At 60.8% G+C, this 27,175-nt stretch overlaps 1 protein-coding gene across 1 annotated transcript in view; it reads left to right on the top strand.

Moving 5' to 3' along the window:
- Positions 1–26,246, top strand: part of Dnah14 (dynein axonemal heavy chain 14) — a gene marked incomplete at its 3' end in the record, with an annotated part of 195,772 nt that extends 169,526 nt beyond the window's left edge. Inside the window, 19 exon segments of the mRNA XM_042672409.1 lie at positions 77–217; positions 1,201–1,416; positions 4,401–4,631; positions 4,873–4,994; positions 5,812–6,056; positions 7,277–7,695; positions 7,772–7,971; positions 9,080–9,161; positions 9,164–9,299; positions 11,113–11,216; positions 12,825–12,981; positions 15,441–15,651; positions 17,927–18,029; positions 19,242–19,469; positions 20,179–20,379; positions 23,005–23,204; positions 23,483–23,646; positions 24,016–24,212; positions 26,134–26,246. Of these exon segments, the coding sequence (XP_042528343.1) occupies positions 77–217; positions 1,201–1,416; positions 4,401–4,631; positions 4,873–4,994; positions 5,812–6,056; positions 7,277–7,695; positions 7,772–7,971; positions 9,080–9,161; positions 9,164–9,299; positions 11,113–11,216; positions 12,825–12,981; positions 15,441–15,651; positions 17,927–18,029; positions 19,242–19,469; positions 20,179–20,379; positions 23,005–23,204; positions 23,483–23,646; positions 24,016–24,212; positions 26,134–26,246 (3,470 nt within the window).
- Between the last annotated feature and the right edge of the window lie 929 nt (positions 26,247–27,175).

The following is a 27,175-nucleotide window of genomic DNA, read 5'->3' as shown; positions in this document are numbered from 1 at the left end:
GTGCACAGTGTGGTGCAAAAGAACCTGTACCCAAAGTAACAGTGAGGAGCTTTGTCTTATTTTGATTATTCTTCAGGTGGAAGAACATTTGCAGGCTTTGCAGGCATCCTACAAAGACACTGTCGCTGAACAAGAGCTCTTAGCGAACCGAAGAACACTGGCCACCAGGCGCTTGCAGTGTGCGGCTGTCCTCCTGAGCGTGCTGGGGGAGGAGAAGGCACGCTGCGCCCCGCCCACCGCTGCCCCGCCTGGGCTCTGCCGCCCCAGCCCCTTCCTCACTCGCGGGGAGTCTGGCCCTAGCAGTCCGCGGCCGGCCGCAGAGGCCTGAGGCACTCTTCTCTTGCTTCTGTCCGGTGATGAGGTCCCAAGCACTCTTGAGTTTTCCTTCCTCATCCTGGAACACCTGGGCCAAGGATGTAAGACACGGGTGGGCAGGAGCGAGGAGCCGAGTGACAGAAGCAAAGGAACACTGCGTTTCCTTCTGCCAGTATTCTGACCCTCATCTCTTTTTAATTTTGCCTCTAACTCATTTGAGTCTCAAGTAAGCTGGCAAAAATCTTGGTTAAGTTACACTTCAGCTCTTACAAAATTCTCAAGGTAATTCTAATGTAATTATTTAAATAAATACATACCAAGGAAGACCTGTGGGGCAGGGAGACATGGCCATGACTGAACCCTGCCAACCCGGGGAAGCCGAGGCCCTCAGGCCCTGGCTGTGCTGAGAAGCGGGCCCTGGCACGTGCAGACTTTAATGGTCCAGGCACTTAAGTAACTTATCAAGTTACTTTGATAAGTTTTTAAGCCTGCTTCCCTGCTGTGTTCCATCCCAGTGATTGAGGATCTGGGTGTGTGCAGCACTGATCCAACACATGGGCCACAGGCAGCGAGAAGGAGTCCGGAAGCCTGGGTTCTTTAGTGTTCTGGAACACCAGGCATGGACATAGGACTGGGGGGTCAGAGAGTGAGTTGGGGCCCACTGTGTAGCCCAGGCTGCCCTCAGATGCTGTCCCTCCTGTTTCAGACTCTGGAGCACTGTGGTCACACCTAGCCCCACCTGTCCGTCGCCCTTAGGGTTTGGGCGGACCTTGAATCTGTCCTAGCCCAAGAACAGGGCAAGTGCTCCTCCCCGTGAAAGCATGCATTATCACCTCCCCCTGCACCATCTCCCAGCACACAACTCATTTTTGCCGTACTGTTTAGATACGATGGCAGGAAACGATTGAGCAGATTGACTGCAAGCTGGAAGGGACTCTGGGGGACACGCTTCTGGCCTCAGCATGCATTGTCTACAGCGGGGCCTTGACACCCGAGTTCCGGCAGCTGATCATCAGTAAATGGGAGAGTTTCAGCATTGAAAACAACATCTCCATTTCTTCCAAGTTCTCCTTACCGGACGTGATGGCACAAAAGAATGAGGTAGGACTGTTCTTGCTCTTTTTTTAAAAAGTAAGCTTTCAGTTGATGCTGATGGGCTCACATCTGTAATCCTAGTAACTCAGGGGGCTGAGATCTGAGGATCATGGCTTGAACTCAGCTGGGGCAGAAAAATCTCTGAAACTCATCTGTAATTAATCATCCAAAAAGCCGGAAGTGGGGTGTGAGCCTTGAGCATCAAAGCTCAGGGACAGCGTTCAGGCCGAGTTCAAGCCCCAGGACCAGCACACACACGCACACACAGAGACAGGATTAATCTTTAATAAAGCTACATCATGAGGACCATGGTGTAGTTTATGCGTGTTCACGCTAATCCAGGGTGGCTGGCACCATAGAAGACTGTGGAGAACCCACTTAGGCCCCTACCACGGCGCTGTCCTGCAGAAGCCCATCCCTCTCAATATGGGCGCTGTCACTGAGTATTTTTTAAGAGCAAATGGCCCTCACTTCATACCACACACAAAAATTCAAGTAGAGCACAGGTTAGGAGACTGTGCATGGCCCTGGGTTAAGACAAAAGATTTCTTAAAACTAACACCTACGGGGGCCACTCGTGGCTCAGTGGCAGAGCGCTTGCCTTGCATGCATGAGGCTCTGGGTTCAATACCTCAGCACCACAGAGAAAGAAAAAGCCGGAAGTGGCTCAAGTGGTAGAGCGCTAGCCTTGAGCTGAAGAGCTGAGGGACAGCGCCCAGACCCAGAGTTCAAGCCTCATGACCGACAAAAAAAAAAAAACTAAACTAAAACATATGGTAAAACATTGATCAATTACATTAATGTTTAGGCCCATTCACCAAAAGACACCATTAAGAGGGTAGAAGGCTGAGCCAAAGGCAGGAAATGACTATTTGTGACATGTATTTTCAGCAAAGCTCTATCTAGGACATAAAGAGAACTAGTAGGAACCAAGCCAGAAATAAACAGCAGCCAAGAGCCTGGGTGGGCAGCTCTCCAGACAGCCAGACCCCCCACCCTGTCCCGGCGCTCTGAGGGTGCTGGTGGATCCAAGACCCGTGGAGTGCGCGGGGCTTCTGGGGGGTCCACTTGCCACCTCTCACCACGTGGCTTTCTGTGGCTGCCTTCTGCTACCACCGATGCTGCCATGAAACGGTGACTGGCCCACAGGTCTCTACAGCATGCGTCACCTGCCTTATACTGGGTGTGCCGCCGTGTGGGAACCTGACCTATAGCCTCCCTGTCCCCAACTGGGAAATGAGGGCATGTGGAGAGATCTGCCAAGAATACACAGACGTGCATCCTGCCGCTGTCCACAGCTGAGGCCCTGGTCTGCGTGCGGCCGGAGCAGGTCTGCACAGCTGCAGGATCCAGGCATGCCGGCACCCCTAAGAGCTTTGGATGCAGTCCTTCTAAGATGTCTTTTTCTCCGCAACATCTTTGCTGATGAGCAGAAAGGGGTCATTTTGTGCAATTACTACCACTGCAGAAGTTTCACGTCCAGGCTGCTTTCATCTTGACAATACTAGGGTCTGGGCTCAGGAGCCTCATGCTGGCTAGGCAGGTGACCCACCACTTGAGCCATTTTTGTTTTGCTTTAGTTATTTTTCAAATGAGTTTCACAGTTTTTTTACCTGGGACACGTGTGTGGCTGAGCCACCACGTCCAGCTCCCACTCTTTGCCCAGGCTCCTTCCTGCCCCCAGTCCTCAGTAGCTGGGCATTACACGAGCCCGCCACACCCCTGACCAATGGGGTCATCTGCGTGGCTTTGGAATTGCTGGTGTCCTTAGTCCTTCGTGAAGTTCCTTCCTAACGGCGGGCCATTGGGCACCCTGTACCACTGTGCCAGGAGTGCGTGTCAGGGGTGCTGCTCTGAGCGCTCGGGCGTGCCCCGGTGTGCTCCGGGTGGGGTGGGTGTGAGCGCTCAGGTGTGCTCCGGGTGGGGTGGGTGTGAGCGCTCAGGTGTGCTCCGGGTGGGGTGGGTGTGAGCGCTCAGGCGTGTCCGGGTGGGGTGGGTGTGAGCGCTCAGGTGTGCTCCGGGTGGGGTGGGTGTGAGCACTCAGGTGTGCTCCGGGTGGGGTGGGTGTGAGCACTCAGGTGTGCTCCGGGTGGGGTGGGTGTGAGCGCTCAGGTGTGCTCCGGGTGGGGTGGGTGTGAGCGCTCAGGTGTGCTCCGGGTGGGGTGGGTGTGAGCGCTCAGGTGTGCTCCGTGTGCTCCGGGTGGGGTGGGTGTGAGCGCTCAGGCGTGTCCGGGTGGGGTGGGTGTGAGCGCTCAGGTGTGCTCCGGGTGGGGTGGGTGTGAGCGCTCAGGTGTGCTCCGGGTGGGGTGGGTGTGAGCGCTCAGGCGTGTCCAGGTGGGGTGGGTGTGAGCGCTCAGGTGTGCTCCTGGTGGGGTGGGTGTGAGCGCTCAGGTGTGCTCCGGGTGGGGTGGGTGTGAGCGCTCAGGCGTGTCCGGGTGGGGTGGGTGTGAGCGCTCAGGTGTGCTCCGGGTGGGGTGGGTGTGAGCGCTCAGGTGTGCTCCGGGTGGGGTGGGTGTGAGCGCTCAGGTGTGCTCCGGGTGGGGTGGGTGTGAGCGCTCAGGCGTGTCCAGGTGGGGTGGGTGTGAGCGCTCAGGTGTGCTCCGGGTGGGGTGGGTGTGATCGCTCAGGTGTGGTCCGGGTGGGGTGGGTGTGAGCGCTCAGGTGTGCTCCGGGTCCGGTGGGTGTGAGCGCTCGGGCGTGCTCCGGGTGGGGTGGGTGTGAGCGCTCAGGTGTGCTCCGGGTGGGGTGGGTGTGAGCGCTCAGGCGTGTCCAGGTGGGGTGGGTGTGAGCGCTCAGGTGTGCTCCGGGTGGGGTGGGTGTGAGCGCTCAGGTGTGGTCCGGGTGGGGTGGGTGTGAGCGCTCAGGTGTGCTCCGGGTGGGGTGGGTGTGAGCGCTCAGGTGTGCCCCGTGTGCTCCGGGTGGGTGTGAGCGCTCAGGTGTGGTCCGGGTCCGGTGGGTGTGAGCGCTCAGGCGTGCCCGGTGTGCTCCAGGTCCGCCTGTGGCACAGCCAGGGCCTGCCCCTCGGGCAGCACGCGGCCGAGAACGCCGTCCTGATCCTGCACAGCCTGCGCTGGCCGCTGCTGATGGACCCGCACCGGCAGGCCGGCGCCTGGATCCACGCGCTGGAGGGCGAGCGCCTGCAGACACTCTCGGCGCTGGACAGCTCGCACATGCGCAATCTGAAACAGGCCATCAGCACGGGCGGCAGCGTGCTCCTGCAGGTACGGCCGCGCCTGCGCGTGCGCACGCTCACACATGCGCACACGTGCTCTCCGCGCTGGACAGTGAGCGCAGGCGGCAGCGTGCTCCTGCAGGTACGGCCGTGCTTGCGCAGATGCACCCTCACACATGCACACATGCGCGCACCTGCGCAAGCTGCAGCGCGCCACGAGGGCCGCACGCATGCTCACATTCACAGGCACGCTCACACACACGCGCGGTCACACGCGCCCCACATTCCAGGACGTGCCCGAGGCGATGTCGGTCGGCCTGAAGGCCGTGCTGAAGAAGGACGTGTACCAGAGGAGGGGGCAGGACTTCATCCGCATGGACGGCTCCGACATAGAGTACAACATGAAGTTCAAGTGCGCTCCGGGCCCCGCCGAAGGCTCAGTGGGCGGGGCAGGAGGGGCGGGACAGTGGGCGGGGCAGGTGGTGGGCAGGGCAGTGGTGGGTGGGGTTGGGTGTGAGGGGAGATGGCGGTGGGCGGGGCGGGCGGTGGGCGGGGGCAGGAGGGGCCGGCAGTGGGCAGGGACGGCAGTGGGCGGGGCCGGCGGTGGGCGGGGGCAGGGCCGGCGGGGGCGGGGCCGGCGGGGGCGGGGCCGGCCGTGGGGCCGGCCGTGGGCGGGGGCAGGAGGGGCCGGCGGGGGCGGGGCCGGCGGTGGGCGGGGCAGGAGGGGGCGGAGCAGGAGGGGCCGGCGGGGGCGGGGCCGGCGGGGGGCGGGGCAGGAGGAGCCGGCGGGGGCGGGGCGGGAGGGGGTGGCGGGGGCGGGGCGGGAGGGGGTGGCGGGGGCGGGGCGGGAGGGGGGTGGCGGGGGCGGGGCCGGCGGGGGCGGGGCAGGAGGAGCCGGCAGGGGCGGGGCCGGCCGTGGGGCCGGCGGGGGCGGGGCAGGAGGAGCCGGCAGGGGCGGGGCCGGCCGTGGGGCCGGCGGGGGCGGGGCAGGAGGAGCCGGCGGGGGCGGGGCCGGCCGTGGGGCCGGCGGGGGCGGGGCAGGAGGAGCCGGCGGGGGCGGGGCCGGCCGTGGGGCCGGCGGGGGCGGGGCAGGAGGAGCCGGCGGGGGCGGGGCCGGCCGTGGGCGCCAGCCCGGTTCTCCGGGCAGGGCGGGCGGCCGCGCACGGTCCTCCCCGCGTGGGTCTGGTTCCTGCACTCGTTTCCCTCCCCTCTCCCCCCCATCCCCGCAGGCTGTACCTCTCCACAGACAAGGAGAACCCGCACTTCCTGCCGGCCGTGGGGAACCTGGTGACGCTGGTGAACTTCTCGCTGACGTTCCGCAGCCTGCAGGACCAGCTCCTGTCGGCCGTGGTGAGCCACAAGAGCCCGTGGCTGGAGGAGCGGCGCGGCCGGCTGCTGGAGAGCGTGGCGGCCGACGCTGGAGCGCTGGAGGAGCTGGAGGAGCGCACGCTGCGCCTGCTGCGCGAGGCCCAGGGTGCGCCACGGAGGGCGGGGGGGGGGGGGGGGGGGGGGGAGGGGGAGGGGGAGGGGAAGAGCGGGAGGGGGGAGGGAGGGGAGGAGGAGGGGAAGAGCGGGAGGGAGAGAGGGAGGAGGAGGGGGGAGGGGAGGAGGGGGAGGGGTGGGGGAAGGGGGAGGGGAGGAGGGGGAGGGGTGGGGGACGAAGGGGGAGGGGAGGAGGGGGAGGGAGGGGGAGGCCGCGCTGGAGGCCCGGTCCGGTCTGGTCTAAGCAGTCTGGGCGGACCCCATCCCACCCCCCTGAGGGCCACTGACCCCTGACTCACTCTCATCTGCCTCCCTGTCCCCTCCAGAAAGTTCTTCTCTGTAAGGACACCTGCCGGCCGTCCACTGTGGGGTCCCCTAGATCAAAGCGCCCACCTGCCATCCCAGATACTCAGGAGGCTGAGACTGGAGGATCGCAGTTCAAAGCCAGCCCGTGCAGGAAAGGCAGTGAGACTCTGATCTCCAGTGAACCAGGCAACCAGAAGTGGCTGTGGCCTGAGCCGTAGAGCACTGGCCTTGAGCTGAGGAGCTGAGGACAGCGCCCAGGCCCACGACCAACCACAACAAAAAAAGAATATAAAACAAAAGGCAGGGTATACCACGTGACACGTGAACTGATGGTGGGCTGGCTGTTTCTAGAATTTTTTTTGGGGGGGGGTCCTGGGGCTGAACTCTGGACTGGGCGCTGTCCCTCAGCTCTTCCATTCAAGGCAAGCACTCTACCACCTGAGCCTCGGCACCACTTCTGGTTTTCTAGAATTTTTATTGTAATGTTTGTAATGGATCACATTTTACACACACACACATATTCACATACATGGTCACAGTGTATTTGTTAGGATGAAATAGTTACTATGATCCCATAATAAAATAGAAACCTCAAACTCCAAAGTAATATCAAGAAGAGAGGGTGAGTGCTGAGACCGGTTTCAGCCAGGCATCAGTGGCTGGCAAATGGAAGGTGAGCAGCTCAGGGGGCTAGATTCACAGCTCAGAGCCAACCACGAGATTATCATTTCCAATTAACCAGAAAAAAACCAGGATTGAGCCATGGCTCAAGGGCAGAGTGCTAGCCTTGAACAAGAGACGCTCAGGGACAGTGCCTAAGACCCAACGACAACAAGCCCTCAGTAAAAAAAAAAACACCGTGTTCCGGCCGCCGCTTGGTTAACATTACACTTTTTATGTGTTTAGGGTGCATATTAGATAATGAAGAGATTGTAGATATTTTAAAAAAGTGTAAAATGACATCAAACGAAATTTCAAAACGCATCAAAGCAACGGAAAAGGCGGAGAGTGAACTCAAAGCAGCCCGTGAGCAGTACCTGCCCATTGCCACGCGGGGAACCCTGCTCTACTTCCTGGTAGCCGACCTCGCCCGGCTCAACTACATGTACCAGTTCTCCCTGTCCTGGTTTCGGGAGGTGTTTGTTTCTTCGGTAACTTCCAAAAGGGAAGAACAAGAAATTGATGTGAAACAGGAGACAGTGCCTCCGGATCCAGTTCATGGGATCACAAGTCTAACAACACTGCCTGACGTGGAACACAGGAACAGTAGCATATACAAGCATATCAAACACACAATGGATGCGTTGACAAGAAACGTGTTTAAGGTGAGCTTTTGATTGGTGGCTGTGAATTCTGAGGTGTGTTTATTTGGGCTGATCTGACAGCTGTGTGCTCCCGCAGGTTGTTTCTTCCACTTTGTTTAATCAACATAAACTCTGCTTCTCCTTCTCACTGTGTACTACGATCATGAAAAATAACGCTGATGGAAACTGGATGAGCGATCTCGGGTCTCTGCCAGAGGAGGAATGGAACATCTTTTTATATTCTGGCATATTGATAGACATTAAAAGTATATTGCCCACACCTGGACTTGACAGTAAGTAAAAGTAATTTCTCTGGATGTGGCCAAACTGTGACCCTCAGTCACTCTTCTGCAGTTGACTGACGTAAACCCATGTAGATGTGGCTGCCCAGCACAATGTGTGCACATGTACCATCACTGTAACCCCTGCACATGTGTCTGTGCGTGCGTGTGTGTGTGTGTGCACACGCTCATGCACCGCTTCTGAGGTTTGAACTCTGGGCCTGGGAACTGTCCCTAGCTAGCACTCTTCCACTTGAGCCACAGATCCAGTGTCAAGCCAGAAGATCCTCAGAACATTAAGAATAGAACTATTTTGCTGGGCACCAGTTACCGTAGCTACTCAAGGGGCTGAGATCTGAGGATCACAGTTCAAAGTCAGCCAGGACAGGATCGTCCCTGAAATGCTCATCTCCAATTAACCACCCAAAAGCCAGAAATGCAGCCATGGCTCAAGTGGTAGAGAGAGCACTAGCCTTGAGCAAAAAGGGTCAGGGACAGTGCCCAGGCCTTGAGTTCAAGCCCCAGGACCAGCACTAAGAAAGAAAAGAACAAAAAAAATAGAACTACTCTATGATCCAGCAAATATACTCCAAATATATATCCAAAAAGTTAAAAGCAAGAGTCTGGAGAAATGCTTGAGCACACCTATTCACTGCAGCACTATCTAGCCAACAGAAGCATCTCAGATGTCACAGAGCAGTGAACTGATATGTAAAAATGTAACACAGACACACCTTGGAAGAGTGTCCAGCCTGACGGAGGAAGCCTCAGCACGGGTGAACCTTGTAGAACAGATTTGAAATGAGCTCAGATAGGCGGCCACTGCGGAAGCTGAGCACTGCTCACCAAGCTCTTGGAGAAGTGGGGAAACAGGGTGCATTGTGTAACGGTGCAGACAAGGGTCTGCATTCACAGGGGTGTGAATGTGGTTCCACCCCTGGACTGTGTACTCATAGTAGTCTAGATAAACTTTTGTGCGTCTTACCACAATAAAATAACCTGAGTAAGTTTTGTGTAAACTGTTTCTCTGCTGTGCAATAAATAACTCGATTGTTACTGTGATGAGTGAGTGACAGCTAAAGGACTTGGCTCTTGTCACATGACCGTGTTTCTTTTTCTGTTAGACGTGTTGAGACCTGTAAAACCCAACATCTTCAGTGGCTGACCCCCTCCAGATGGAAGCAGTGCCAGTATGTCAGCCATCACCTCTGGGGGCCTTTGCGCTGCTCTGCCGGTCCCTCCTGTCAGATGCCCCGCAGTGGGAGGCCTTCAGGAAGAGCAGGACGGTGTACTCGCTGCTTAGCATGCCCTTCTCCTCAAAGGATGGCTCATCCCAGGAAAGTAAGAAGAGCTACTGGCGCTCACGCCTGTAATTCCAGCTATGCCGGAGGCTGGAATCTGAGGCTCACAAAGCCAGCATGGCAGGAGTCTGTGAGACTTCAACCAAAAGGCTGAAGTAGAGGGTGGCCCAAGTGGGAGAAAGCTAGCCTTGAGCAAAAAGGCTCCTGAGTTCAAGCCCCAAGACAGGCACACACCAAAAAGGTCTTCAGCTTCCCTCTATCCTAAGTGTGTGTCATTAAAGGGAGGAATATAGGTATGCTCCACGCATTCCTGAGATGGAGTCTCAGGAACTCTTTGCCCACCGCCTGGGAAGGTGCTCTGTGGTAGAGCGCTTGTCTAGCCTGCAGGAAGCCCCGAGTTCAATCCTCAGCACCACATACCCAGAAAAAGCCAGAAGTGGCGCTGTGGCTCAAGTGGTAGAGCGCTAGCCTTGAGCACAGGAAGCTCAAGGACAGTGCCCAGGCCCTGAGTTCAAGCCCCACGACTGAAAAAACAAAAAGCAACTCTTGGCCCAGACGGCCCAGTCCACAAGCCTCCACCTCTGAACTATTGAGCGTGAGCCCCTGAGCCGCAGGGCCTGCCGATCCCCTCTCCACACTTCCCGCACCTCCCCCCTCCCGCACCTCCCCCCTCCCGCACCTCCCCCCTATCCTCCGCGTGGCTCTCCATTTCCCTGCAGACTTGGTTTGTGGTTGGGGGCTGGGAAGGTGGCTCAGTGGTAGAGCGCTTGCCTCGCATGCCTGAGGCCCTGGGTTCCATTCCTCAGCACCACATAAGCAAAAAGAAAAAAGCCAGAAGTGGCGCTGTGGCTCAGGTGGTAGAGCGCTAGCCTTGAGCTGAAGAGCTGAGGGACAGCGCCCAGGCCCAGAGTTCAGGCCCCACGACCGGACCCAAAAAAAAAAAGACTTGGCCGCGTGGTTCTCCATTTCGCTGCAGACTTGGCCGCGATGCCCCGCAGCAGCCCCGCGCCCTTCTCGCTCCTCTGGGGTCTGGCCGGCCCCCATCCCCTCCCCCTCCGGCCTCCCCTCCTCTCCCCGGGACCCCCTCCCCTCCCCGGCCCCCCTCCCCTCCCCTCCCCGGCCCCCCCTCCCCTCCCCTCCCCGGCCTCCCCTCCCCTCCCCCCTCCGGCCTCCTCTCCCCTCCCCGGCCCCCCCTCCTCTCCCCGGGACCCCCTCCCCTCCCCTCCCCTCCCCGGCCCCCCTCCCCTCCCCCCTCCGGCCTCCTCTCCCCTCCCCGGCCCCTCCTCCTCTCCCCGGGACCCCCTCCCCTCCCCTCCCCGGCCCCCCTCCCCTCCCCTCCCCGGCCTCCCCTCCCCTCCCCCCTCCGGCCTCCTCTCCCCTCCCCGGCCTCCCCTCCTCTCCCCGGGACCCCCTCCCCTCCCCGGCCTCCCTCCCCTCCCCTCCCCGGGCCCCCCTCCCCTCCCCGGCCTCCCCTCCCCTCCCCGGCCTCCCCTCCCCTCCCCGGGCCCCCCTCCCCTCCCCTCCCCGGGCCCCCCTCCCCTCCCCTGCCCGGGCCCCCCTCCCCTCCCCGGCCTCCCCTCCCCTCCCCGGGCCCCCCTCCACGGGTCCCCCTCCCCTCCCCGGGCCCCCCTCCCCTCCCCTCCCCGGGCCCCCCTCCCCGGGCCCCCCTCCCCGGGCCCCCCTCCCCTCCCCGGCCCCCCTCCCCTCCCCAGCCTCCCCTCCCCCTCCCCTCCCCCTCCCCTCCCCTCCCCGGGTCCGGCGGCCCCGCGCGTGCTCCGGTTCTGGTGTGTGCGGAGCTGCCAGGGAGCGGCGCGTTGCCCGCGGGCTTTGGGCCGCGCCTGGCTGCTCTAACCGGTCCTCCCCGCCTGCGTCCACAGAGCCGCTCGGCGACGGCGAGGAGCTGCGGGAGCCCTCCCGCTTCCCCTGGGAGGAGCTGACGCCCTTCCAAAGACTCATCCTGGTGAGGGGGGCGCGCACGCGGGGGGGGGGGGGGGGGGCGCACGCGGGGGGGGCGCGCACGCGGGGGGGGGGGGCGCACGCGGGGGGGGGCGCGCACGCGGGGGGGGCGCGCACGCGGGGGGGGGCGCACGCGGGGGGGGGGCGCACGCGGGGGGGGGGCGCGCACGCGGGGCGCGCGCGCACGCGGGGGGGGCGCGCACGCGGGGGGGGGCGCACGCGGGGGGGGCGCGCACGCGGGGCGCGCGCGCACGCGGGGGGGCGCGCACGCGGGGGGCGCGCGCACGCGGGGGGGGCGCGCACGCGGGGGGGCGCGCACGCAGGGGGCGCGCGCACGCGGGGGGGCGCGCACGCGGGGTGGAGGACGCGCACGCGGGGGGGGGCGCACACGTGGGACGCGCACACGGGGGGGGGGGAGCGCTCAGGCGGGAGGCGCGTACGTGGAGGGGGGAGCGGAACGCGCATGCGCAGTGCGCCAAGGACCGCGGGGGGGGGGGGGTCCCCGAGCCCCTCATAATTAATGAGCCCCCCTCCCCTCTGCGGGCCGCACACGGCCGCCCTCCCCTCTGCGGGCCGCACACGGCCCCCCTCCCCTCTGCGGGCCGCACACGGCCCCCCTCCCCTCTGCGGGCCCAGCCCCCCTCCCCTCTGCGGGCCGCACACGGCCGCCCTCCCCTCTGCGGGCCCAGCCCCCCTCCCCTCTGCGGGCCGCACACGGCCGCCCTCCCCTCTGCGGGCCCAGCCCCCCTCCCCTCTGCGGGCCCAGCCCCCCTCCCCTCTGCGGGCCCAGCCCCCCTCCCCTCTGCGGGCCGCACACGGCCGCCCTCCCCTCTGCGGGCCGCACACGGCCGCCCTCCCCTCTGCGGGCCGCACACGGCCCCCCTCCCCTCTGCGGGCCCAGCCCCCCTCCCCTCTGCGGGCCCAGCCCCCCTCCCCTCTGCGGGCCCAGCCCCCCTCCCCTCTGCGGGCCGCACACGGCCGCCCTCCCCTCTGCGGGCCCAGCCCCCCTCCCCTCTGCGGGCCGCACACGGCCGCCCTCCCCTCTGCGGGCCCAGCCCCCCTCCCCTCTGCGGGCCGCACACGGCCGCCCTCCCCTCTGCGGGCCGCACACGGCCGCCCTCCCCTCTGCGGGCCGCACACGGCCGCCCTCCCCTCTGCGGGCCGCACACGGCCCCCCTCCCCTCTGCGGGCCCAGCCCCCCTCCCCTCTGCGGGCCGCACACGGCCGCCCTCCCCTCTGCGGGCCCAGCCCCCCTCCCCTCTGCGGGCCGCACACGGCCGCCCTCCCCTCTGCGGGCCCAGCCCCCCTCCCCTCTGCGGGCCGCACACGGCCCCCCTCCCCTCTGCGGGCCCAGCCCCCCTCCCCTCTGCGGGCCCGCACACGGCCGCCCTCCCCTCTGCGGGCCGCACACGGCCGCCCTCCCCCTCTGCGGGCCGCACACGGCCGCCCTCCCCTCTGCGGGCCGCACACGGCCGCCCTCCCCTCTGCGGGCCGCACACGGCCGCCCTCCCCCTCTGCGGGCCGCACACGGCCGCCCTCCCCTCGGCGCCCGTCCTCCCTCCGTAGCCTCCCGGGTGGTGGCAGTTACCGCATCTGCTCTTTTTCCTTTTAGATAAAGATTCTTAGGCCCGAACACTTGAAGAATTCAGTGAGAAGCTTTATCAGTGACCACATGGGACCAGAATATATCCCCAGAGCCACAGTGAGTCTGAAGGAATCCTACGACGACTCCACGTCCCGCAGCCCGCTGCTCCTGATCCACCCCTCCGGTGAGCGGGAGCGGGGCGCGGGCGCGCTGGGGCTCCCGGGAGCGGGGCGCGGGCGCGCTGGGGCTCCCGGAGGGCGCAGCGTGTCCCGGTGCGCGTGGGCTCCCCCCGAGGAGCGCGCGTGGGCTCGCCCCGAGGAGCGCGCGTGGGCCCCCCCCGAGGAGCGCGCGTGGGCCCCCCCCCGAGGAGCGCGCGTGGGCTCCCCCCGAGGAGCGCGCGTGGGCTCGCCCCGAGGAGCGCGCGTGGGCTCCCCCCCCGAGGAGCGCGCGTGGGCCCCCCCCGAGGAGCGCGCGTGGGCTCCCCCCGAGGAGCGCGCGTGGGCTCCCCCCGAGGAGCGCGCGTGGGCTCGCCCCGAGGAGCGCGCGTGGGCCCGCCCCGAGGAGCGCGCGTGGGCCCCCCCCGAGGAGCGCGCGTGGGCTCCCCCCCGAGGAGCGCGCGTGGGCTCCCCCCCCGAGGAGCGCGCGTGGGCCCCCCCCGAGGAGCGCGCGTGGGCCCCCCCCGAGGAGCGCGCGTGGGCTCCCCCCCCCGAGGAGCGCGCGTGGGCTCCCCCCACCGAGGAGCGCGCGTGGGCTCCCCCCCCCGAGGAGCGCGCGTGGGCTCCCCCCCCCCCGAGGAGCGCGCGTGGGCCCCCCCCGAGGAGCGCGCGTGGGCTCCCCCCCCCGAGGAGCGCGCGTGGGCTCCCCCCCCGAGGAGTGCGCGTGGGCTCCCCCCCCGAGGAGCGCGCGTGGGCTCCCCCCACCGAGGAGCGCGCGTGGGCTCCCCCCCCCCGAGGAGCGCGCGTGGGCTCCCCCCCCGAGGAGCGCGCGTGGGCTCCCCCCCCCCCGAGGAGCGCGCGTGGGCTCCCCCCCCCACCGAGGAGCGCGCGTGGGCTGCTCTCAGGTGGGCACGGTTGTCGCCCGAGGCGTGTGCCTGGGGCGTTTTGCTTTGGTGCTGTGAGGCCTACGCAGAGTGCTGGTCCAGAGCAGCTGGGGAAGGCCAGCCCCGGGCCTAGCACACACACAGAGCAGAGCAGACTTGGTATTTTACGGACTGGGCCTCCAGCCACCATCTCTCGCTCCAGAGAACAGAATGGAAGGAGGACGTGGGCACTGTTCCTCCAGGGAGACAGGAGGTCTGCACAACGTGTTGGTGCCACAGGCCTGGAGAGGAAGGGTTTCCGCGGGACACAGGGCCAGCCGCTGGCTGTCCTCAAGCTACTGAGGAGGAAGGACAGACAGGCATGGAGCAGACAGCGCCCCAGCACCCCCTGCCTGCCCTCCCCTCCCCACATGAGCCAGAAAACCCAGGTCACAGGGCAAGGAGGGGGCAAAGACCAAACACGAAGTCTGGGCTCTAATTTCAAACCCTGTAGCCTCAGTGCTCTGATTGTGCCCGCCTCCTCCCCCTCCTCCTCCTCCTCCTCCCCCCTCCTCCCCCTCCTCCTCTCCTTCCCCTCCTCTCACTCCTCCCCTCCTCCCCTCCTCTCACTCCTCCCCTCCTCCCCCTCCTCCTCCTCTCACTCCTCCCCTCCTCCCCCTCCTCCTCTCCTCCCCCTCCTCTCACTCCTCCCCTCCTCCCCCTCCTCCCCCTCTCACTCCTCCCCTCCTCCCCCTCCTCCTCCTCTCACTCCTCCCCTCCTCCCCCTCCTCCTCCTCTCACTCCTCCCCTCCTCCCCTCCTTCCCCTCCTCCTCCTCCTCCCCCTCCCCCTCCTCTCTCTCCTCCTCCTCTCCTCCCCCTCCTCTCTCTCCTCCTCCTCCTCCTCCCCCTCCTCCCCCTCATCCCCCTCCTCTCACTCCTCCCCTTCTTCCCCTCCTCCTCCTCCTCTCACTCCTCCCCTCCTCCCCCTCCTCCTCCTCTCCTCCCCTCCTCCCCTCCTATCACTCCTCCCCTCCTCCTCCTCCTCCCCTCCTCCCCCTCCTCCTCCTCCTCCCCTCCTCCTCCTCTCACTCCTCCTCTCTCCCTCCTCCTCCCCCTCCTCCTCCTCCCCCTCTTCTTCCTCTTCCTCCTCCCCCTCCTCCCCCTCCCCCCCCTCCTCCTCCTCTCCCTCCTCCTCCTCCTCTTCCTCCTCTTCCTCCCCCCCCCCCCCCCACTCTCACCCTGCACCAAAGTGCTGCTGGTTTTTGAAGAGGATATGAAATGAGCTCAGTAGTTGTGGGGTTTGAGGGTTTGAAGATTTGGTTTGTTTGTTTGGTGTGTGTGTGTGCGTGTGTGTGTGTGTGCGTACATGCGCGCACATGCATGCCTGCCAGTCCTGGGGCTTGAACACAGCATCTGGACACTATCCCTGAGCTTTTTGCTCAAGGCTAGCACTCTACCACATGAGCCATGGCTTTTTGGTGGCTAATTGGGGATAAGAGTCTCACAGACGTTTTAACTGCCTGGGCTGGCTTCAGACCGCAGGCCTCCGATCTCAGCCTTCTGAGTGCTGGGACTGCAGGCGTGAGCCATGTGCTGGGTTACACGCCTGCCCCCCTCTGCACAGGGACAGACCCGGCCGGCATGCTCCTGAGGTTTGCGCTGGAGTTGAAAGGAACCACGAGCCACGTGACCATGATTTCCTTGGGCCGAGGCCAGGCCGCCAAGGCAGAAGATCTCATCTCCAAGGCACTGGGCAAGAAGCAGCAGTGGGTCTTCCTGCAGAACTGCCACCTGGCCGCCTCCTTTATGCCCAGACTCTGCGCGGTAGTGCAATCGTAAGACCCCGTGGTTCACTGTCAGGGATCGGATGGTCAGAACTACCAACAGAGGTAGAAGCAGCTGTAGACACTGTGCCAGACAGACAGACAGTGCAGGCAGAGGGAGTCTGAGCCAGAAAGCATGCCGAGACAGGGCAGTCCTTGCTCAGGACTCCCGCGGTGTGTGGCCCCGCTGTGCACGCTCTCTGGGCCTGTGCACTCGGCTCAGATGCAGGGGGTAGGCCCGTCACAGAGCGAGGCACGTTCCACACGGTTCTGGTCCGCCGCACGCGTGCGCGTCCCGTGGGACTCTGGGTGGCACACGTGCTGTCTGCCGGCCTTCCCTGGAGGACCCCTGGGTCACTCCACCACCTCGCCAGGGAGAGGCAAGCAGGCTTCTCCTGGCTTGAATGCGGGCTGCTGTGACTGCATGAAACTGGGGGGTCTGTCTCCTGCTCCCGGCCAGCGGCCGGTCTAGTTTTATGGGCACTGTTGTAGAATAAGCGTGTCTACATGATGGCCTCTCACTGCTGTGTGCACGTGCGTGTGCATGAGCATGTGTGCGTGTATGTGTGTACGTGAGCATTGTGTGTGTGAGCATGTGTGCGTGTATGTGTGCATGTGCGTGCGTGAGTGCGTGCGTGTGTGTGTGCATGTGCGTGTGTGTGCATGTGCGTGTGTGTGTACGTGAGCATGTGTGCGTGTGTGCGTGAGCATTTGTGCGTGTATGTGTGCATGTGCGTGTATGTGTGTACGTGAGCATGTGTGCGTGAGCATGTGTGCGTGTGTGTGTGCATGTGCGTGCATGCATGTGTGTGTGTGTGCATGCGCGCATGTTGCAGGTCTGAGGTTTGGCCTCAGGACCTTGCATTTGCTAGAGTGCCTTCTGCCATCAGAGCCCTGTATCCAGCCTAGGAGCTCGGAAGCCACCAGGTGGGGCCAGCCCGGATTGCGATCCTCCTTGCTGTACCCAAGATGACACTCACAGCAGCATACCCCACTCTAGATGAGAGGAGAAAGAAGAAAGGATTAGGGAGGGAGAAAAGAGGGGAGGGAAGCAATTAGGAAAATCTTCAGAATATTGTATGTAAAAACTCAGTGGAGCCAGACTATGATGAACAGGAATTTGTTTCCTTATTCATCACGTCTTTAACATGTTGAAAGCTACCATTCTAGGAACCTAAGTGGGAGAGAGAAGTGTGAAGAAATAGTTCTCAAGTTTACAAGTTAGAGAAATACATTCATCATAAATTGCTAGAGGAAACAAGTAAAGCTAGGGATCGATTGCGTCTTATTTTAGACACGAGAGGAGTGGTCGCAGGTTTGTTTCATTTTTATTCAGCGGCATTCTGGTGTTTTGTGGTCTTTTCTTGCTTCTCTTATTTTGCTTTGTACATTTTTAAAGAACAATTTCAGACTTGATGAAAACCTGCAGGGTCGGTAGGGCCTCACCCTCCCCTCTGACTTCCAGAACTTTCCGCCACATGCACATGTTTTAAACTGTCACCCCACAGTTTATCCATCCCTCGACTTTCAAATGAAGTACAATTATTGTTGTATTGGTTTCAAATGGTGCTTTTCTTTTTTTTTTTCTTTTTTTATGTTTTGGGGTCCGGTCATGGGACCTGAACTCTGGGTCTGGGTGCTGTCCCTCAGCTCTTCAGCTCAAGGCTAGCACTCTACCACTTGAGCCACAGCACCACTTCCAGCTTTTTCTGCTTATGTGGTGCTGAGGAATCGAACCCAGGGCCTCATGCTTGCAAGGCAAGTGCTCTACCACTGAGCCACCTTCCCAGCCCTCAAATGGTGTTTTTTTAACTCTACCATTGCTCCTAAATTTACTTGAAGGAGCTCAGTAGTAACCAGCAAGCTTAGTGTGCGGGAGAGGTGGACTCAGTCCTCACACTGCACACGCAAGACAGCTTATGTTGAGGCATTCTGCTAGAACGATTCATTTATCTACTTAGAAAAGTATGGACTTGCTGGTTCTACTTCATTCAATGGATTTGCACCTATCTAGCAAGCATGGGGCCCTGAATTCAAAACTTTTGTCAGTAGATTAAAAAAAAAAATAAGGGAAAAGAGTGGACAAAATGAAGAGTGCTACTTGTCAAATTTGGGACAATTAAATGCAAAAATAAAGGAGGGAGAGTGAGAGTTGATGAATTTTATGTAAATTCTTGTACAACATGGAAGCTCTGTGGTATTTCTAAGGTCGCTTCAAATACTGAAATGTTGGGACTCTAAGTACACGTTGTTTAGAATATTTATATTAAAATACTTTGTTTTGCAGATTTAATAGGCCAGAGGTGTCAGTAGACCCTGACTTTAGGCTGTGGTTAAGCTCAAAGTCAGTCAGTACATTCCCAGTTTCTATTCTTCAAAAAAGTGTGAAGGTAAGAACAAAGTCATGCGTGTTCAGAAGAGGGTGCTGGTTCTCAGGCTGAGCTGGGCCCAGGCCCAGGCGAGGCCCGCAAGGTGCTGACACAGCCCACAGAACTCATGGCGTAGCTCCTGCCCAGAGCAAGTAGGGATGCTAAGGGTCCAGGGGCTAGAAACCAAAATGTGCCTTCTTGTGTTTTTGAGCTGGTCTCCCTGTACGCCCTAGGCTGGGCTGGGGCTGGAGGATTTCATTGAACCTTCCACCTCCTCCTCCAGCATGTGCACGCTGGCTGCACACAGCCTGTCCGTGGCCACTCTACGGTCCGTGGGACTCTGAGCGAGGACCCGGCTACCCCTGGGCTGGGTCCGTCGGGCAGGCAGGAGACGTGGAGCTTCCCGCACGTACATGCCTCACGGGGGAGGGCAGGAGTCTGTCCGGGACGTGCGGTGGGAGGGAGTGCTGGGTGCCTGGGCTGCTGTGCCGCTGTGCTCTGTGGACGTTTGTCCTGTCTTCTGCTGACACTGCAGGGGCGCGAGAACCCCGCGCTCTGGGCGTGGCCGGGGCTCTCCTGCCACACAGCCCCAAGAGTCACAGGCCACGCCGACCACAGAGACTGTCCCAAAACACACACACACACACACACACACACACACACGAACTTATTTAAAAATAGGAAAAGAAGAGCTCTAGACACCTCTCCTCGTTCCCAAGGCAAACATCTTCCCCATGGCACACACCACAGTCCTCCATCCTGTCCAAACCCCACCACACACGCGGGGAGCGGTAGGAGTGTGTACAGGTCACGCACACATGCCTTACGGCCATCTTGTGTATACAGCCACACAATGGTATGAGCCAGGTATAGCAAGAATACATACCACAGGTGTTTTGACTTAGAAGGAATATGGAAGCAGTGTGTGTGTGTGTACTGAGCAACGTATCAGACCCTTCCCAGTTTGGGGCTGACAGCCGCACTGTGACTTCCATCCTCCTCCCCGCAGACCCTCAGCACTGTCGCACACATGCAGAAGGCTGAGGGTTTCACTGGCTAGGTTACGGGCATGAGCCACCAGCACCCAGCTTCACACAGGCACTTTTCACCGCAGTGCAAACTGTGAGTTGGAACAACGCAGAGCATCGGGGACGGCCCTTTTGTAGACAAGGTTTTGATTGGTTGATGAACCCTGAAGGTCTCCGGTGACCTGCGACCCCTCTTCACCCTCAGATCGCCATGGAGCCTCCTCAGGGACTGAAGAGCCATTTACTACAGATGTTCGGGAGCGGTGGAAGTGGAGTGGTGACGGAAGAGACACTTGAAAACCCTGACTGTGGACCAGCGTGGAAAACACTTCTCTTTAGCCTGTGCTTTTTCAATGCTGTGATTAAAGAAAGGAGCAACTATGGAACGCTGGGGTGGAATATCCCCTATAAATTCAGCTCCTCGGACTTCGAGGTGAGCATGAATCTAGAGAAGCAGCCACGGCCCCCCGCGGGGGGGGGACAGGGGGAGGGGCGGGAGGGCGGCGGCTGAGCTCACAGCCCTGCAGCCAGCATTCGCGGTCAGGACAGGGGACGCAGTGGTCCATTTCAGCAGCCACGGCCTCCCGCAGGGGGGGACAGGGGGAGGGGCAGGAGGGCGGCGGCTGAGCTCACAGCCCTGCAGCCAGCATTCGCGGTCAGAGCAGGGGACGCAGTGGTCCATTTCAGCAGTGTGCTGTAGCCAAGTGAATTTATTCTAGCAGTGTATCCGTGGCTCACTCCTAGAAACCCACAATCCTTCTTTAGACAGTCATCTCAACAGGTGTAGGGAAGGCATTTCTTATGACTTTTTGAAGCCATTTTGAATAAAACAGCAAGGAGAAGTGGGGTGAGCACGGCAGAGCAGGTGAAGGGAGAGGAAGGCAGGAGTGGAGGGGGACAGCCTTCCCACCAGCCTCCCGCTGGCCGGGTTGGGGTGCAGGTCAGGGCCAGGTCGGGGGCCAGGCCGGCCCTGCCTGCGAACCGAGCACCACATTTTGTTTTGAAGAGGTCATGTAAGTAGCTCAGTGTTCAACACAGCAAAAGTGACTGGAAAGCCGTGTCGCGCTTTGCCTGGAGCCTGTGGGAGGGGTACAGGGTCAGGGGGCTGATGTCAGCGTGCTGACGCGCGGACCCTTCCAAAGGTGTCGGTGAAGGTGCTGGACAAGGCCCTGAGCAAGCAGGCCGCCGCCGTGCCCTGGCAGGCCCTGCGCTACATGATCGGAGAGGTGACCTACGGCGGCCGGGTGTCGGACGTGTGGGACAGCCGGTGCCTCCACACGCTGCTCTACAAGTTCTGCAATCCTGATGTGCTCAAGGCTGGCTATGAGGTGAGAAGAGAGGCGGTCTCCTGACAGGGCTCAGTTTCCTCCAACTGGGCATTGTTACGTTGTGTGAAAGATGTATTTAAATAAACGTTAGTGTTTGCGAACCTTTAGGACAGGGCCACAAAGGTAATTTGCCACAAGTAATCCAGGAGGCAGAGATACTCTGATCATCTCATTTTACAGGGGAGAAAACTGTGTCTCAGAAATGAAGATACTAAGCAAGGTAACATAAAATCTGGGCTTGGCTAATCCTGACACCACAATTATAAACTCTTCCAGCTGTTACGGTTCTATTTCTTGCCCACTAAGCATGAATTATAGCCAGGCATGGTGGCTAGTCCTAGCTACTCTGAAGGCTGAGATCAAAAGGATTGTCATTCTAGGTAAGTCAGGCGAATGCCTGTGAGATCCAATCTCAACCGATAAAAACCTGGACGTGCATCTCAGCTGTGTGGAGGACGACACAGGATCGCTGGCCAAGCGGAGAGCAAGAGCCTGTGCAGTCTGTGCAGAGGGGCTGGAGGCGTGGCTCAGGGGTAGAGCAGCAGCCAGCAAGCACTAGGTCATGAATGAAAACCCCAGGACTGGAAAGAAAGAAGAAAGGAAGGAAGAAAAGAGGGAAGGAGGGAGGGAGGGAGGGGGAAGAAAGAGGGAAAGCAAGAGAGAGAAAGAAAGGGTGAGAGAAAGAAGAGATGTGGACTATAAAGTTTATGTAATACTGAGAAAGACTTTAAACTATTGCAATTAAACGTAGCATGGTGCCTTTGTAACCGTAACTCTGACTTCAGAGATATTGAAAACATTGGGAAAATGAAGTTTTGATAAATTAAGCAAAAAATGGGATTATTCCAGCTCATGATCAAAAGCATGACTCTTATGTTTTGGAATCCCTCCTTTCCACATTAATTTTTTTAAGATAATCCCCCCATTCCTCTATTAAATACCATCTTAAGTAGGGCTGGAAATAAAAGCAGTGATAATAAAAATAAAAAGACATGACCGGCATACCGGCATGGCTCAATGGTGAGCTGCTCACCTGGCAAGCATGGAACCCTGATCAAATCCTAGTATCACCCCAAAAACAACTGTTTTTGAGCTCTTAGCCACGCACAAGTGGTTCACACCTGTAATCTTAGCTACTCAGAGGTTGAGATCTACAGGATCATGGTCCAAAGCAGAAAAGTCAGTGAAGGTTTAGCTCCAAAGCAGTCAGCAAAGGTTGGACTGGAGGCATGACTCAAGTAGAAGAGCAACACCTAGCAGGTGAAGGGCTCTGAGCTCAAGCCCGGGCCAGCAAAGGGTCCAGGCCCTATGAGAACTAGAATATAAAAGGCAAGGCCTGGGAAGGTGGCTCAGTGGTAGAGCGCTTGCCTAGCACACCTGAAGCTGGGTTCCATTCCTTAACACCACATACACAGAGCAAGCTGGAAGTGGCTCTGTGGCTCAAGTGGTAGAGAGCTCACCTTGAGTAAAGGAAGTTCAGGGACAGCCCAGGCCCTGAGTTCAAGGCCCAGGACTGGCCAAAAAAACAAAAAAGAGCAGTAGGGAACAGCGGCAAGCGGCGTGGATCCTGGTGCACACGGGTGAGCGCCCACAGCACACCACACACGCCGCTGGTGAGCAGCAAAGCTCAGGTTCCAACACTGGGCCCCTCCCCTCCCCCACACCCTGGGCCTCTGGGCCCCTCCCCTCCCCCACACCCTGGGCCTCTGGGCCCCTCCCCTCCCCCACACCCTGGGCCTCTGGGCCCCTCCCCTCCCCCACACCCTGGGCCTCTGGGCCTCCCCTCCCCCACACTCTGGGCCTCTGGGCCCCTCCCCTCCCCCACACTCTGGGCCTCCCCTCCCCCACACCCTGGGCCTCTGGGCCTCCCCTCCCCCACACCCTGGGCCTCTAGGCCTCCTCCCCTCCCCCACACCCTGGGCCTCTGGGCCTCCCCTCCCCCACACCCTGGGCCTCTGGGCCCCTCCCCTCCCCCACACCCTGGGCCTCTGGGCCCCTCCCCTCCCCCCACACCCTGGGCCTCTGGGCCCCTCCCCTCCCCCCACACCCTGGGCCTCTGGGCCTCCCCTCCCCCACACCCTGGGCCTCTGGGCCTCCCCTCCCCCACACCCTGGCCTCGGCCCTGCCTGTGGCCCCAGCTGTGGTCATGGACAGCTGCTGTGCAGACCTGGGCAGGGGGAGGACCAGGCGGGTGAGGGAGGTGACAGGATGGTGGCCTGCGATGACCTGTCTGTGGTGGCCCAGTGCATCATGGGGGAGAGAGGAGAGGGGGAGGGGGGCTGTCACAGAAGCTGGGAGCAGACTGAGGACCTCTCCCGTGTCCCCCACCTCTGCAGAGACACACTGGGACAGGCAGGGACCAAGGCTTAGCCTTCCCAGATGCCCCTAGGATACACTTCCATCCCAACCCTGACAACGGGACTCTCGCTTTCCTCCCACAGTTTTCCCAAAGTAAAATGGCTTGTTCCAACTGTGGCATCCACTGTCAGTGAAGTGTTTGCCCGGCCCCTGGCATTTAACACACTGTCTCTGCCTCGGTATTTTCTCAGTGGGGAAGTCGGGCCGGCCTGTGGTCTCCGCGTTGTGAGAGCATGGAGGTCACTCACTAGGCAGAAGCTAACCGAGTGCCTGGACTTTCAGCCGTGCCCGCCTGTGCCTGGCTCCGGAAGCTTCCAGGACTATGTGCAGCTTGTCCGGGCCCTGCCTGAGGAGGACAGCCCCGAGGTGCTGGCCATCCACCCGGAGGCTGCCAGGAGCTGCAGGGAGGCGGAGGCCCAGCGGCTGGTGGACAGCCTGATGGCCCTGCGGCCCAGGGCAGCCACCCTCACGCTCATGGTCAGGTGAGAACAGGCCACCAGCACCACGCGGGGCAGGGCGGCCGCGCGCACACCGCGCCCTTCCGCAGGCACCGAGGCACCGAGCGCGCACTGCTCCCGCCCCAGACGCCTCTCCTGTGCTCAGAATCTGTTTCACAAGGAGCTCTTCGTCTTTAGAAATCCCTGTTTCCTTCTCTCTCCATGTCACCAGACAGCATTCTCATGTGTGTGTGTGTGTGCGCGCACGCATGTGTGCGTGTGCGTGCGTGCGGCCCTCAGGAAGCCCCCACTTCTCCCCACAGTCCCGGGCAGAGCAACGAGGACCTGGTGCTGGAAATCGTGGCCAACTTGCTGGCCCAGCTGCCACTGGGAGTGGAGGCGGAGGTCCCTCAGGAGTCCAAGCCCACCACCCTGAGAGGCCTCCTGGCCAGCTCCATCTGGCAGAAGCTCTACACCAGCATTCAAGGTGGGCCAGGGCAGGGCCAGGCATGCTCGGGGGGCCGGGTGACATCAGTGTGAAGCCCGACGCGGGCTGGGCATCACCAGACCTCGGGGGCCGCTGGCCGGGCTTTGCGCTGCATCCAGCCCTTCATACCTTGTGCAAGCTAAAGCGGTGTTCGTATTTTTAATGGTTTAATGGGCCGTGGGCGCCAGGCCCGCAGCAGCCGGTTCCCAGGCTGTGGCACGTGCACCCCCCGCCAGGAGAGCAGGCAGGGGCCTCCGACAATGAGGCATCCGCCATCTGAGACCTGAGTCCCCCCCCCCCCCCCCCCCGCCGTAGTCAGAGCCCTGCCACTGGGCAGCGCCTTGCCGACACGCCCCGTTCTGTCCCCAGGCCATGACCCCCTCATCCACTGCGCCCTGATAACCTTCCTAAACCAAGAAATACAAAGGTTTGACAAGTTGCTGCTGGTGGTGCGCCAGTCACTGAAGGACGTCCAGCGTGCGGTGAAGGGAGAGCAGGTGCTCACGCAGGACATGGAGGAGGCCTACGACTGCTTGCTCAGCATGAAAGTGCCCACCCTGTGGCAGGTATGGACGGCCAGGCTGACGGCACACGGCCATCCACATGGAGCTACCACCCAGCCGCTAAGCACAATGACACACTCTGGCACACGTATCTGTGAATGCCACCTCTGAGAGCAGTGTGGCGATTCCATTCATGCATGAGGTGTCAGGCGGGGCAGAAGGGGTCAAAGGGCAGAGGGCAGATGCCTGCAGGCCAGCGGGTGGCGGTGAGCTGCTCCCACCCAGCATGGCCCACCCCGCCAGCAGCCGGCCCACCGCTGAGCAGCCCTGGGGTCTGCTCAAATGGGTTTAGAGTTTTACGAGACTTTTTTTTTTTGGGGGGGGGTCCAGTCATGGGGCCTGAACTCTGGGCCTGGGCGCTGTCCCTCAGCTCTTTAGCTCAAGCTAGTGCTCTACCACTTGAGCCACCGCACCACTTCCGGCTTTTTGCTTATGTGGTGCTGAGGAATCAAACCCAGGGCCTCAGGCATGCAAGGCAAGCACTCTACCACTGAGCCACCTTCCCAGCCCCGAGACTATCTATTTTTTAAGGATTATAAAAATATACATGTTGGCACCAGGCACTGGTGGCTCATGCCTGTAATCCTAGCTACTCAGGAGGCTGAGATCTGAGGATCTCAGTTCAAAGCCAACCCTGGTAGGTAAGTCCTTGAGACTCTTTTTTTTTTCTTTTTTTTGTCGGTTGTGGGGCTTGAACTCTGGGCCTGGGCGCTGTCCCTCAGCTCTTCAGCTCAAGGCGAGCGCTCTACCACTTGAGCTACAGCGCCACTTCCGGTTTTCTGGTGGTTTATTGGAGATAGGAGTCTCACGGTCTCTCCTGCCCGGGCTGGCTTTGAACCGCAATCCTCAGATCTCAGCCTCCTGAGTAGCTAGGATTACAGGTGTGAGCCACCAGCGCCCGGCTGTCCTTGAGACTCTTATCTCCAATAAACCACCAGAAAACCAGGAGTGGCGCTGTGGTTCAAGCAGTAGAGTGCTTGCCTTTAGCTGAAGAGCTAAGGGACAGTGCCCAGGTCCAGAGTTCAAGCCCCACAATCCACAATATATATACACACACACATGTTGGGCTGGGAAGGTGGCTCAGTGGTAGAGTGCTGGCCTAGCGTGCATGAAGCCCTGGGTTCAACTCCTCAGTACCACATAAGAAAACAGCCAGAAGTTGTGCTGTAACTCAAGTGGTAGAGTGCTAACTTTGAACAAAAGAAGCTCAGGGACAGTGCCCAGGCCCCGAGTTCAAGCCCCAGGACTGGCATATATATGTATATATACATGCATACATGAAGTGTCCATTTCTTTATAAAAGCACGTGTGTTTTAGATTCAAGAAACACAAGTAGAAGGTTTAGAAGGAAAGCAAGTTGCGTTGGCGTCTGTGAGGGCGGCGATGAGCCAGGAGCCTGTGGTGGAGGAGGAGCTTTGCTTTCCTAGACACTTGGTCTTTTACGCTGGCTGTGTGTCTGCCGCCTTACTGGGACTTTTTTCTTTTTCTTTTTTTTACTGTATTCAGGTTTTAGAATAAAATTTTAAGCATTGGCATTGACTGTTGAACTAAAAATGTTTAACTATTTTAGGATTAGTAAACACAGGGAAGAGCCAGGGAGAGGCTCGGCTTAGCAGAGCTGGAGAGAAATGCAGGGCTCAGAGCTGTCCAGGGCGGGCGCCGCGGACAGGGGGTGGGGGCGGGCGGGCGGGCCGTCAGGCCTGTTCTAGAAGCCCAGGGCCTCCCCACCCCGCCTTGGTGTGTGGAAGATGACTGGTGGACGGGGAGGAGAAGGACTGGGAGAGGCCAGACAGGGAGGCAGGAGGGAGCAGGGCCGGCCGCCCCTTCCAAGCTGAGGACACAGACTGCCTGCCCTCCTCCCTGGCAGGGGAGCGCTTACCAGCGTTTGCAGACGCCCTCCCCCTCTGACGCTGTCTCATTCTAGAAGCATGCTTACAAATCCTGCCGGCCACTGAGCTCCTGGGTCAGCGACCTCATGGAGAGACTGCGCTTCTTCAACACCTGGGCCAAGATGGCCTCCACCGCCATCTACCGCAGGTATGAGGAGACAGCCCACCCTCCCCCCTCCTGCTTCCTTCTTCCCTCTCCCCCTCCTTCCCTCCCTCCTTCCTTCCTTCCTTCTTTCCTTCCCTTCTTCCCTCCCTCCTTCCCTCTCTCCCTCTCTCCCTCCCTCCCTCCTTCCTTCCTTCCTTCTATCCTTCCCTCCTTCCCTCCCTCCCTCCCTCCCTCCCTCCCTCCCTCCCTTCTTCCCTCCCTCCTTCCCTCCCTCCCTCCTTCCTTCCTTCCTTCCTTCCCTCCTTCCTTCCTTCCTTCCTTCCTTCCCTCCTCTGTCCTTTTCTGTCCATTCCCTCCCTCCCTCCCTCCCTCCCTTCCTTCCTTCCCTCCCTCCCTCCCTCCTTCCTTCCTTCCTTCCTTCCTTCCTTCCCTCCTCTGTCCCTCTCTGTCCATTTATTCCGTCTGTCCGTCCCTCCCTCCCTCCCTCTGTCCCTCCCTTTCTCCTCCCTCCCTCTGTGTTCTGCCCTGAGCTGTGGGCAGGTTGATGGCTGGGTTCCTGCACTTTCTTCCCCGCAGGGCTCTGGCTGTGGCTGGTCCACACGAAGAGCCCGGCACAGTGACAGGAGCACAGCCCTTTCTCCACTGTGCTCAGGAGACTAGCTGAGGGTGTGACATAACACAGAAGGAATTCCTAATCAGTAACCACAGTGCTCAGGTCTTGCCGGGGGTCGGGACCGAACCCTGCACACGTAGCTCTGGGTGGGAGACACACCCCCGCTAGACCAGACCCGGTGCACGGCTCCGAGCTCTGCACCCGGGGCCGCCAGCCACCGCTTGGGCCATTCTCCAGGTGACACGCTGTGGAGGGTGGACCAGACAAGTGACCACGTCCAGCTGAGTCTGGGCAGGGGAAGGGCAGGGGCAGGGGAGGGGCAGGACAGGGCCGGTCTCCTGAGGGGCCACGGACCTAC

This window comes from Dipodomys spectabilis, unplaced genomic scaffold, assembly GCF_019054845.1.
Source record: "Dipodomys spectabilis isolate Male_0828 unplaced genomic scaffold, ASM1905484v1 ptg000706l, whole genome shotgun sequence".
Classification (NCBI taxonomy): domain Eukaryota; kingdom Metazoa; phylum Chordata; class Mammalia; order Rodentia; family Heteromyidae; genus Dipodomys; species Dipodomys spectabilis.
The sequence above is the reverse complement of the archived record's forward strand: the minus strand, read 5'-3'. Positions and strand labels throughout refer to the sequence as shown.